This window comes from Vanellus vanellus, assembly GCF_965231255.1.
Source record: "Vanellus vanellus genome assembly, chromosome: 2".
Taxonomy (NCBI): domain Eukaryota; kingdom Metazoa; phylum Chordata; class Aves; order Charadriiformes; family Charadriidae; genus Vanellus; species Vanellus vanellus.
In genome coordinates, this window is record NC_138906.1 from 132,625,412 (window position 1) to 132,638,884 (window position 13,473).

Here is a 13,473-nt window from a genome sequence, read left to right on the forward strand (position 1 = left end):
GAAACCTGCTCTGATAATGCCTGAAGGAATGGGATTTAGCAAAATTATAAACCAAAGGGTTGGGGGTTTTTTTTGGAAATTAGCAGCAACAGTACATGTCCACTAAACACTAAAATCAGAACCCGGATAGACAGATGTGTTTATTGTTGTTATTAGATAATTTAAAAAAAAACAGCTAAAATCACATTCTCTGCTTTTATATGAATATATATTTACAATTTAAATTGCATTTTTTGCATTGTACACCGAGATAAATTTATAAAGTGAATTAATTTCCATTTGCAATTATTTCAGTCTATAAAGCTCGGATGTGCAAAATATGTGCACACTGAGCTACACTTGATATGTTATGTGAATTAATACCACACGAATTTAGAGCTGTACAAAACCACTAAACTGTCAGCTCCATATTTCTGCAGCTTCTTTCTTGTTATACTCTTTTTGTGCCCAGCTATCCTTACATAAAGTTTCATGGAAAACTGAGTTGGCATGCTACATGGCTATGAATAAGCTGCCAAAAACTTATATTATGCAAGAAACAGCACAATATATGAGGTGATACTTTTCATTTATATCAGAATTTTGGTTTTTCCATCTCAAATGAAAAATATACCTTTTTGTTGTAGTTCCATTTTTCTTCTGTAAAATAGAGCGTGGAGTGGAGTGACCTATGCCGTGCATCAAGGCAACATGTGGCCAAAACAGCAAAGGCCTCTCGGCTTTGGCTGACATGCTCATCCAACAGGCAATGTATCCTTCAGCTAATCCCTACCACAAGATAAGACAACTCTTACTTCTTCCACCATCAACTCTAATTTTAAACTCCCCCTTCCCTGTTTCACATGAGTAATAATTAAGCTTAGAACAACAAAACCCCAGAGGCAACAGGGACACAAGTCTTGAATGCATTGAAGAGTGTTTGGTGACCTCACACTGAAAGCAAACTTTCTTGTTTTATGAGCAAGACGTCACCACTAAAAGTGAGCATCTGCCTGTTCCTTGTAGACAAAAGAGTCCAGTCTTCTTCTGACATTACTTCATTGTACAACATCTGGTGTTTTATAGCCACGCAGTTTGAAAATAAATACTCTGCATGCAATTTGATAACTTTAAAAATATTACCTTAAATTCGCCCATTGGTTTATTCTTGTAAGCAGCAAAGTTCTTTATACAACAACTGATTTTAAAATTCCTTCTTGGTTTGCTTGAAGTTTGTGTTATTTTTTCTCCTGAAAAAAAGTAATATTTTCCAGCGGGGCAGAGGGACTGTCAGCTTGCTAAATACACCCTAATAATTATGTTTTCCACTGGCTGCTGTGAAACTGGTCCTCCCAGTGAGATCCCTGCATTTTCCTCCTACATAAAGTTCTTTTTTTTAGTTCTGTTTATTTTACGTTTTAACAGGATGATTATTTAGCATTTTTATTGGCCAGCTATTAGCTACTCCATCATTAAGACCCCATTTCATTAGCTCTAACAAGATAACTGAAAGATGGTAGGTCCATTACCCCTAGAATAAACCTTTAAAATGTTGTATTTCACTTCCCCCGGTTCGTGTCACTTCACGGTAAATACACCTGAATATCAGAAACCTCTTTCCTCAGACCTCTTAGTTTCCACAGACCCGCCCTATTTAGCCATCCAGGAGACTGCTTTCTGTCTCGTTTGCTTCTTTTTTCCCCGTATAACCGTGCAGCCTGCAGCCGGCGTGACTTGCTGCCGGCTCTGCCAGCAAATGTCTTCTACTTCAAAGACCACCCCCAGTGCAGTTGCCATACGTAAAAGCTCACATGTATTTTTTCAGCAGAGATAATGGATGCTGGATTAAAGAAAAACAATGCAGAAAGATCAGATTTCACAGAGCCCAGTGTGATCTCTTGTTCTCTATAATTCTGCACTCTGAACCGTTTCATGCCACTGTCTCGCTGTCTGCGAACCGGTAGGACTGATCTGGTCTGACAAGGTAAAATCTGCAGGGTTTCTCTTCACTCTTACAGCTTCATTCAGCAGAAGCAAAAGATGAGGTTTTCCTGGTCCCTGGACGCCTTCACCCACCGTTCCTCAGTGGAGCTTTTATGGCATTTGGAGAGGTCACCCCCCATAAAAAGGAGACATAAGGCTGAACTCGTCTTGAGCAGTACTCTATACTGACTCCTTACCACATGGTAAGGAGTCAGGAGCCAGTCACAGGAGACTGGCTTTACCTCACTTTTCCATCATCTCCCAGAGGCTTAAGCTAATTAATCTCTCTACAGTTTTGTTCTGTTTTCCCATCTGTTTGTGGGCAATATGTGCTCATCTTTACAAATCCTTCTCCACTTTGGTCAGGCAGGGGCAGCCCGTGCTGACTACCAGACTGTTTGAGTGTCTTTTCATCCATCACTCATCGTATAGCCAAAAAATGCCAGTTACCTTATGGAGAAGAGATGATAGGTCCAAGGAAAGAGGGATGGACATACGAAAAACAACACACCAGTAGGTTGCATGCCACCCACTGGCTAAGGACTAAGGGCTTGGATTAGAGGGTGAGGCATTCATGGTCCTAAAGTCTCCAGGTCTGTGACACCATGTAACCTGCTTCTGTACTGCAAAAGCACTTGAACTCACTCACTGGACACCTATTTCCTAATTTGATATACATTTCTGAAAGGTAAGGCTCAATGCAAGGCCTTGAAAGACAAAACTACCTCATATGTCAAACATCATAGAAGGGAGGAAAGGCTGAAGCCCCTGAGTCCTGCCTCACCAAATTTGAGCCTGAAATACCCACATTTCTGTCTCCATGTTGGCCCATAATCATCTGGCAAGAGTAGATCAGCGTCTTTGTTGGACTTAATGACCTTAAAAGTCTCTTCCAACCAAAATGATTCCATGATTCTATGACTCTATTTGTCATGTGTCTGTCTGACAAAGGTTGCTGATGTTGACTAGGTGATGTTCAACACCACCTGGGGCCTCTGAGAGACACAATACACCACATGTGCTCAGACACTGCATAGCCCATGCCACGCAGACAGGGTTCCTCACAAGACGTGGTTGTCCTTCTGCTGAACAGAGGAGCCCTGGGTTCCTCTGCTTCCTGCTCCTTGGAGCTGCTTTGGAGGGAGAACCACCACTCTCCCTCAGGACGACTTAGTGTGGAACAGAAGCAACTCTTGCAGTAGAGATCAAAACCTGCATGATTACCTATTTCACTGCAGTTACAGTTTTAGGCTAGGCCTCAGAAAATACATCAGATATTACTTTGTGCTGTTGGATAGCGTATATAAAAGCTTATAGCCTTTAAACTCCAGTGCTTTGATTTCCTCTGCAGCTTTTTTGAATAGGCCATGATTTTAAGCCTATATCAAAACTAAGACAACTGCTTTTGGTGAAAGCAAAAAAGAAGAGCCTCAGCTGAACAGACTAATTTTTCACAAAGAAAGCAAATTACATAGACTTTATGTTCTATTACTGATCGCCGTGTATTTTTTTAAGCATTGTCGCTTCCACAGGCAAATGGACCAGGGATCCAGCGTGTTGATAATGGAGTAGATAAAGACACGACATGCTGTCTTTGTGCCACAGGGTATGTTTACACTGTGTACTGCTGGCAAAGAGGCGAGCTCAATCTGCTAAGACACTTGGCTTATTAGCCCAGACTTGGCAGTGTGCTTACATGGCAATTCTTGTTATTCGGGACAAATTTTAGGCAGAACGTGTTCTTGGCTTCTTGTCTTATTCAGTTCAAGTGAACCCAAGGTTTATTTCCCTGTTGAAACTGCACAATGACAAAAAAGGGACAGCTCTTAACGAATTATTCTTATTTAAATTTCTTCCCTGTTTCCTTGACAAATACAGTTATTGTTTGATTAACATCAACCTATTTAATAAATATAGAGGTTATTTTTCTGTTGACACTGTCAGTGCCTTGTCCGTTATGTAAAGAAGGACTTACAAATTCTTCAGACATTAGGGATGAAGTCCCCTTGCTTCAAAAACCCATGTGTGATGGGTTAACTTTTTCTTTGGTTTTTACACTTTCAGGAAGGTGCTTATTTGAAAATAAACATCCCACTATTCTCTCTGTGAGCCTGAAACACTCTTGGGATTATTCCATTGACATCGGTCTGGAGAGGAATCTGGCAGTCTGGACTGAGCAGGAAGCCAAATTCCGCTGAGGTAAAACCACGGTGTGCTGCTCCTTGGAGTTCACACCCGGAGTGAACTGGTTTCAGACAACCGTCTCCACTGCATATGCGCACAGGGAGATTGAGAGAGGCATGAAGTATGCAGGCAGGTACAGAAAAACCTGCCACTCCTGGCCCTTCCCTTTGCCAACGCCAACACCCCAGAGGCTCTGCAGCAGCCAGATCACAGCCTGACAAGCTGAAAGTTAGTCCAGGGAAAAAAAAAAAAAAAAAGGAAAAAAAAAAGAGAAAAAAGTGCTTTTCTGCTCTCTTTGCTCCTGGAATTGGCTCGCTGTAGGCAGAGGAGTGCCAGTCCCCGAGTAGGGGCTGCACATCTGGAGGAGCAGCAGCAGCACAACCGCCTGCCCTGGCAGCAGCTGGCCATTAGCGGGGGTCAGTGGGGTTTGGCAGTAGCACTGCACTGCAGCCTTCGAGTAGCACCTGGTGGTAATCTTGGCAGGAGTACAGTGGAGTAAATCAAAGAGTGCACCAGTTTTTCATCAGGCCTGCTAAAGTCATTTCTCACATCTGTCCTTGAGGCTTGACTTGCTGTCAAGCATGGGTCCTAGCCCATACTTATATAATCCAATAACTGACTTCAATGCATTCATCTGTTCAGTTATTTCAACTAACACCCTCCATGGTTAGGGAGAAAAAAAAATGAAAATGGCCAAAACATTCACATTTAAAATCCACCTACAGACTGCAGTTTTATCATGTATGCTACCTGTACCTCAAAAAAAAAAAAAGTCTTCTAGTCTTCTGGCCTAACAAGCTGTTATGTCATCTTGTATTTAAGATGTACCACCTTTTATGCTGCTTACCTGAGGCTTTCAAACCTGTAGGAAACTATAATCATGAGTTATTATCCAAATGCAACACAAAAATCTAAATTAAAAATAGAAAGAGCCTCTTATTCTCTCTCTGAGTCAACCATGAGGTGCCGCAAACAGTATCATTACTCTCCTGGAGGTATTTGAAATATGGCATGATATAACAAACAGTCATTTCTTCTTAGAATAACCTTACTGTAATAATCCCCCTACAAACTCATTTTCAAGGTCCTGCCTCCCCTGTGTAGAGGCCTTAACTGAGCTGCAGAACACAAAGAAAATAAAAAATGTTTTGATTTGGTAAGATACTTATGTTTTTTCGTGGCTGTATTTAAGCAGTCTAGGACATCTTCCTCTTAGCAAGAGCTGTTCTGTGCATTGCTTTGCCTGGTGACTTTATGGTGGGGCTTCTCTTTACGTAAGCACACTTGCAAGTCTCACCGTTCCCCAGAGGAAGAGGGGGCTGGGCAGAACCATGTTCTCCAGAGCATTCAGCTTGCACAGAGCCGACACAGGAACGCGTTTGTGCTCCCTGCCTGCTGCTGTACACCAGCCTGTGCCAGCACCCACCCCAAGGACCAGGCGTCCTCGCTCCTCCTGGGCGATGTGCAATGCCTGGCTTTTGGTTTCACAAGAAAGCAGTGAGGTCCTCAGCCTTCCTCCTCATTTGGCAAGCTCAAAAGGTGCACAATATTAGGAAAAAACGGGATACATTGTCCCCATCCATTTGTTAGCCTTAATATCTTTTCAATTCAGAGCACTTTGGCTCACCTACCCTCAGGTGCCTTGCACAAAAAGCAGTTTTAGAGTTTTCTTTGCAGATGCTTTCCTTACAATCAGTGTCTGATTCTGATCTGATATACTGAGGTGTAAATTAGTAGCACCCTTAAAATCCATGCACATTTTGCTGTAACACCGATATCAAAACAGAACCGCATCTTTGTACTCAACCATGTGAACAAAGCCTTTAAATCAGAATCAAAATTTACTGAAAAAAAATAGGATCAGGCTTAACTGTCTCCAGAAGTTTGCTGACTGTAGGTCTGTTCCTGCAAATCTGAGACCAGCAAAAGTCCTGTTAAGTTCTGCAAGGATTTTTACCTGCAGCAGGATTTTCAGAGAGAGGTCTAATGTACAATTATAATTATTGGTTCTCAGTTTGCAAGCAAACCTGCTTATCATTGTAAATAGAACAGAGAGTACGGGATTCACTGAAAGTTGTTTTCTGTATAAAACATAATATTGATAGCATAAATATGTAGGCTAGTTGGGCAGAGGACAGTAACAATACTGTTTGTTTGGTTTGGTTTTGGGTTTTTTCGTATAAAGGATCAAACTGCAGGAAAATTCTCCTTATCTCCTGCCTGGCAACATAATAAATCATACTGCTTGAACAGTAAAAATACTAAATGGTGAACTACCCTGCCTGTTTTCGGTTTTTACTGCTATATACATACTCACAGCAGGTTTTGCTTACAGGACACCCAATACATGATCAAAATACCTGTTTCTTTCATGAATGTTATACAGAGAGCGCACCCGTTAAACACTACATTCTACAATAGAAGAGGGAGTACAATTTCTGTTACGTATTCAGAGGCAAAATTAAGGGGAAAAGATAAGTGAAAGACAGTTCTGCAAAACAGAGATGACAGAGTTTACCTCCTGCAGATAGTGAGAAATGATTAATGGTGGCCATTCACCTTCAACTGGATAGAGCAATAAACGTTTCCTATGGCATTTTGACCATGTAAGGCCATTTCAGACACATGGATGACATTTTTACAGATACTAGAATTTCAGGAGACCTTGGGATCCTGTTTATTGTGCAGTGCTGTACAGTCCTGTGCAGTGTATGAAACTGGAGTTCCCTACAAATTATTAGCAATGTATTCAAGAAAAGCAGATTTTTAGCTTTCCTTTTTCAAATGTGTTCCTTCCAGAACCGTGATTTTCCTTCTGGACTACAACTAAGTTCCATTGTCTTTCATGTGAATTGCTCACGTATTTTAGATTCCAATTTTTTAAATAAAAAAATCAGTATGTACATAATTTATATAGTATCTATCCCCTATTAAGCACTTGTTAAAAGTTCTGCACAAAACATTCAGAGTTGAGGACTTCATTTTAAGAAGCCCATGAGCGAGCCTGGGAGAGTGAATTCACAGCAGCAGCTATGGGAAGTGGGTATAGTGTAGAAGTGGGAGCTTTGGAGTTCACTGCAACTAGTACCAGAAGCTCTGGGAAAAGCTGTATTTCTCTATCCATTTATTTCCATGAGACAGTGGAAGCTGGTGGCTTCAAAGTGGATGTTTTAGGCTGAGGGTCTAGACGGATTTGATATGTGAATTATCTTTTTCTTTATAAGTATCTTTGTCTTAGTGCACCTTAAATGTATCTTGTTTTTTTGCAGAACGTAATTATTGAACTCAAAACCAAACCTGAACATTAATTTTCTTTAATAATATACTACATATTGCCATTTGTAACATATATACTTTAAAAATTAGGAAAGGGTAAATGTTTACTGGAATTGGTTTTACACTTCCATTCTTACTGGAAGACCATAGGTTGCATCTAATGTAGGAAAACTAGGAAAGGTTCAGAGCTAACAAGTACGGGTGCAAGCTTTGCCCATGTCCTGATTTTTTTTATGTCTTCCCTTACTCCCCATGCTCTCTGCCCCTCTTTTCCACACACAGAGGCCAGACAGGAACCACACCACCATCTAATGGGGTCCCAAGCTGGACAAGTATGGGACCAGGCTCCCACCGTGACATGAACCTGGTGACTTTAGACACAGCCATTGTGCACTGGGAGCCTCCTTGCCTGGCATTCACTTCACCTATGCCATGTGGATGTGCACTGTTGTTCTAATCAGTTAAAAAAAAAAGAAAGTAAAAAAAGGGAAAGAGAGCAACTGAAACACTTTGCATTTCTCCTTTATAATGAGGAGGGCAGAGAGGTTTTCAAAGGTAAATTTAACATGCCTGGACTTAGAGAAGAAAAAGAATCAAAACTTGGCAGTAATTTTTTTGTTTCCTCTAGGAGAACATAAATGATACGGTGTAGGGGGAATATCAGGTTATGAGAAAGCACAAAATTAGAGTTGCGGTGTTGGGACAGGAATGGGTACAGAGGTCCCAGAGTTGTGGATTTCACTGATCTGTGCTCTTTTCAGGAATCGGTGGTGCTTCGATTACAGAATTATTGGTTATTTGAAAAGAGGATACCTAAAATTGTTTGTGCGTAATGCTAGAGAGCTCATAGGTTTTCACCTTATGGAAGCTCCCTGACATCATCCAGAGAAGCACTAAGTGTGGTTTTCATCTGATGAATGAATAGGATTAACTCTGATGTAATGCTGGTGGCATGCTTTCCAAATGTTTTATTTTTTTGCCAGTTGTGTGTGTGACATTTTACTTTGACTTGGGGGTGGGGAAGGAGAGCTAAGCATCAGAGAGAAAGAACATTTTTTACACAGCAAAACAGGTATTTAGTCTCCGATTAAAACATTTCGAAAAAATCTGCAGAGGGGAATAGCAAAGGAGTTCCTTTTCACTTCTCAATTCCCTCAGCAACTCGTTTTCGTCACACTCCCATGTGTTTTTGCCATGAGACAGAACAATTGCCAGCTATTGTGCGTAAGGTATTGTGGGATCAGAGGCCCTTAGCTATGGTATGTAAGGATATTAATGGGCATTAAAATACTTGACATTTGCTGAACACTCTCAGATTTGATATCTGTGCTTATCTCCATGAACAGTTGGTTTATGCAATTTTCAGGATGTGATGTCCCAGTAGTTGCAGCATATTGTATCTTGGATTACAGAACATTTCTGTACTGTTTTCAGTTCCCTTGTTATCCACCTCAGTATCACTCCCAGAATATTTTACATGGGTGTTACACAATAATGTAAGAATGCATCATAGCCTCCACCTGATCAAGAGAAATGAAAATTGAAATGAAAATTATCTTCAGCACTGCAACCAACAGAAGAATAACATTTCGGAAAAGTTAACCTCTCAATCCAATATTAAAAAAGACTCCAAAACCTCCAGCATAAAACTTATAGAAGAGCTGGCCAAGTTTTTCCAGCCTTTGCATTCATTTGGTTATTTGAGGTGAGAGCAGAGGTGAGATGAGGGACACTTCTGAAAAGGCTTTGGAAGAACAGAAAGTGAGGTAGAAAATGGAGAGAACATACCCAACTGCCATGTACAGGTGGAGGTAGATGAGCTGGAGTAAAAAGATCTTAGTAGTGACTTTTTAAGAACAAATGAGAGAGAAGCTTTTTTGTCCTAAGAAATCTTGACCTGCTAATGGGAAGCGATCTCCTTCTTCACAGGATTCCTAAAAGTAGGAAGATTGCTGCATTTGGTAAAAAAAAAAAAAAAACAAAACACCACAAGAAGTCCATCTGCTCCAGTACCCTACTCTGGAAAACTGTCAAAAGACAACTACCCAACAAGAGTAATAACAGGGCTAAAGTGTACGATATTACCACCAAGTACTCCCCCAGCCTACGGTTACTTTCAACGCAGTGATTTCCTGGGCTGGATGTCATTTCAGTAGCACACCTAGCAACTCTCCCTTCCACAGACCTGTCAAGCCCCCTTCAATCCATGTAAACATTTCACATCCTTCTGCAAGGATTTCCACAGGTCTCACACCCATGGGCCAAAGAAGTTTTTCTTCGACCTGATTCCTACTAGATCCATTTTATGCCTCCTACTTCTTGTAACTGGAAGAAAGAGTGGACAGCTGATCTCTAGCCACCACCTCCACGTCACTCAAAGCTTGTAGACATCTGTTATGCCCTATGTTGTTTCTGTTACAGTCCTTCTGTAAGAGTCCTAGCTTACTTGGTTATTTCAGGCACTTAAACCATTCCACACATTTGGTTTTCCTCGTTGCCCCTGTTTGAACCTCTGGTAATGGCCTCCTGCAAAATCCTCCTGAATACACCATATCTACTCTCTCCAAACCCTGATGTGCCCCCTCCTTCCCCGCCCCCCCCCCCCCCCCCCCCCCTTGACTATGTCCCCTGGAACCTTTGGACAGAGCACGCAAATGGGAGAAGGAAAATTGTATGTGTGAGACCGTAGTCTTGAGTTTGCTGTGAAGCAGCTGATTAGCAGTGTCTTTTGGAGGCAAAGGCAGGAGCTCCAAGCTCCTCTTGAGTTCCTGCAGGCACAAGAGCACAGAGGCTGGTTGAACTCCTGCGTGTTGTGTGAGGCAGCAGAAGGCAAATACACCTGTAGTCTTTGCAAGAACTCAGTGGGCATGAGAGCTGCTGCCTCTTTGCTGATACTTCCCAACTATTTATTGACTTCCCAAAGGTATCTGGAATGCATTTGCTTAAAGATGTGTCCATATGGCATACCTGGCCTGCTCTGAACACAGTTTGGAGAAGTTAGTTTTGAGAAACGTGCAATACCAATTACTTGTCTTAAGTCAAAGTCCTCAGCTAAAGGGCTACAACAGCTCTGTGCCTCCTAGTGCTGGCCTGAGTTTATAAGAAGTGTTTCCCATTGCTTTCTTTGTTCTTTTTTTCTCTCATCCTTTTCGCCTAATTATATTTATGCCTTTCCTCTATATGTTACATCTTCTGACACAATAGAAATGACAAGGATCAACACACATTTCTTAGCACAAAATGAAGTCAGGTAGGTGGTTGGGATGCCCCTTTTAATGAACATTAGAAAACTATATTCACCTCCTGATTGCCTTTCTTGAAAAAAAAACAAAAACCAAACTACCAAACAAATTTTCCCCTTGGCTGATGACCAGGTTCAATAGTGATGCCAATATCGGCTCAACTGTTTCTCATCAATTGCACACACAGAGGAAATCAAATGATCCTGCCCAGGACACTGGGCTAATGACAGATGCCTCAGAAGGACAAGATATATTCATAATTCTGAACAAACCTTCATCCATCCTGCTTCAAACTAATTTTTCATCAACTTTTATTGACACAAATAATGTCAGGATAGTAGAAATGGAAAATATTAGTAGAGTGGGGAATATACCAGGTTATTTTTCCAGTTTGCATTACACTCGTGGTACACATTCTGGTTTGTGTTACGAATGCGACCACATTCTCAGCAAGGCTTGTAAACGTATCTTGGCCCCCTACTACAATTGCCTATTGACCAAGAGTTTTTATAATGAATTCTAGCCTTTTTTTTTTGAGTAGTGATTTTTGTTGTGCTTTCCAAAATTCTGGAAGCTGATGAGAAATCTCATTTTTCTGGGCTAGACTCTATGCAAAAGCTTCTAGGACAGGGATCAACAGGGAGAGGTTGCGTCTGTCTTTCACACTCCACCCAGAGCACATAAAATACTTAAACAAGCAAATGATTTTAAAAACTTTAACAAAATTGGTGAATCACATTAATAAGCAGAGGTACAATACCTGAACCTGCATGCATTTTTTTCTATTTTAGCCTACTTGATTACAGCTTGACAATCTCACTGAAACCTAGAGGATATCAAAATGTGTATTTTGACATCTCATACACCGATCAATAGATAGCTCATGTAACTAATATCCAGAAAAAGTCATGTACCAGCACTGGGAATTTGTTATTCATCTCAATGTCATCTGCAAACAAATTGAATACAATCTTGAATTTAAAAAAAATTGGGTCTTACTGAGACCATGACCACGCAATTGGCTCAAGACAGAGAGAACAGTGCTGCTGCACAAAACTTCTGACAGGACCCTGGCTTAACAAACAGGTTTAGTTTTTCAGCCTTGTTCCTCTCTAGCAGTGCCAGGAGGGCTCTTGACTGGGGTAGCTGGTTTGGTTTCACTCTGCAGATCCATACTGGGACCTAAGGAACTGAACAGAGATGGTGAAACAGCTGTCAATTGTTTAACTACTTTCTATCACTAATAGTGACTGAGGGGTGAATGGCTTCATATCACATTACAAATTCCAGGAGCTCAGGGAATAGTTTTTTTTAAACTTCATTTTAGTAGCAGAATTCACTTTAATAAAATAAAAAGAATAATACAGCCTCCTACTTCCACAGGGAGGTGTGCTTAATCCCGAGGAATGTGCTGGTCCATTTGAATGAATTTTTACTGTATGTGAAAAGATGCCACTGGTTTTCTAATGCTCCTACGTTTGGCTGACTTTGCATTTACATCATAATTCTTTTGCAGATACTATTTTGTTACATACTTGCTAAAAACAAAGTCTCTAAAGGAGGCAAGAAGAACATACACTTTGGAGGCAAAGCTAGCAAGGATACCACAGTTTGCCTTTTACTACTACTTAGTTCAGTCTTTCACTTTCTGACACAAACTTTAACTTTAAATGAAAAGAAAGAAGGGAAGGAAGGAAGGAAGGAAGGAAGGAAGGAAAGAAGGAAGGAAGGAAGGAAGGAAGGAAAGGAAGGAAGGAAGGAAGGGAAGGAAGGAAGGAAGGAAGGAAGGAAGGAAGGAAGGAAGGAAGGAAGGAAGGAAGGAAGGAGGAAGGAAGGAAGGAAGGAAGGAAGGAAGGAAGGAAGGAAAGAAGGAAGGAAAGAAGGAAGGAAGAAGGAAGGAAGGAAAGAAGGAAAAGAGATAAAGAGAGAAAGAAGAGAGAAAGAGAGAGCTAAAGAGAGAAAGAAAGAGAGAAAGAAAAGAAAAAGAAAGAAAAAGAAAGAAAGAAAAAGAAAGAAAGAAAGAGAAAGAAAGAAAGAAAGAGAAAGAAAGAAAGAAAGAGAAAGAAAAGAAAGAAAGAAAGAAAGAAAGAAGGAAGAAAGAAAGAAAGAAAGAAAGAAAGAAAGAAAGAAAGAAAGAAAGAAAGAAAGAGACAGAAAAGAAGCTAGTTTGAAATACACGTAAAAGTCTTCACTTGCTTACAGGAAGGTTAATCACGTTCCCTTACTGTGCTGTTTGGGCTTTTTATGCATTCAGTAAGACTGCACATTGCTTAACTGTTTAAAAAACAATGTTAAGTTCCATTCAATACATTTCCCAAAGGAAAATACAAACCTTCATTCATTTCAGAGCACGGTGAAGCCTCAAAAACTATTCCCCTCTATAATCGCACTTTCTACAAGGACACTAAAAACTTTTTTCCCCCCTCTCAACGTATCATCCTGCCCATTGCCAGCAGAGACTCACGGTATCTACGGCAGGAAAGCCCCGGGAGCATGCTACAAGTGGATGAAAAACAAGCAAACAAAACAGCTCGGCGGCGGGAAGAAAAGCCGAACGCGGTAGGGACGGGCGGCTCTTGCGAGCGGCGGGCGGGGAAGGTTAGCGGCGGGAGCGCGGCTTTGCGGTGCTGCCCGCCGCGCCCCTGCGGGGCGGAGAGGGGGGGCGGTGGGGGACTTACCCGTCGTAGCGGCCGCGGTGGCCGCGGAGCGGCAGCGCAGCCTGGAGGCAGAGCAGACAAAGGGGCAGGAGGGCGGCGGGGCTCCCGCCGAACGGCATGGTGCGGGGCCGCGCAGCCACCGCCACCGCCAC

At 41.6% G+C, this 13,473-nt stretch overlaps 1 protein-coding gene across 1 annotated transcript in view; it reads right to left on the reverse strand.

Moving 5' to 3' along the window:
• Positions 1-13,440, reverse strand: part of CPA6 (carboxypeptidase A6) — a gene marked incomplete at both ends in the record, with an annotated part of 86,357 nt that extends 72,917 nt beyond the window's left edge. Inside the window, one exon of the mRNA XM_082479471.1 lies at positions 13,343-13,440. Coding sequence (XP_082335597.1) covers positions 13,343-13,440 — 98 coding nt within the window. The remainder of the gene's footprint in view (positions 1-13,342) is intronic.
• Between the last annotated feature and the right edge of the window lie 33 nt (positions 13,441-13,473).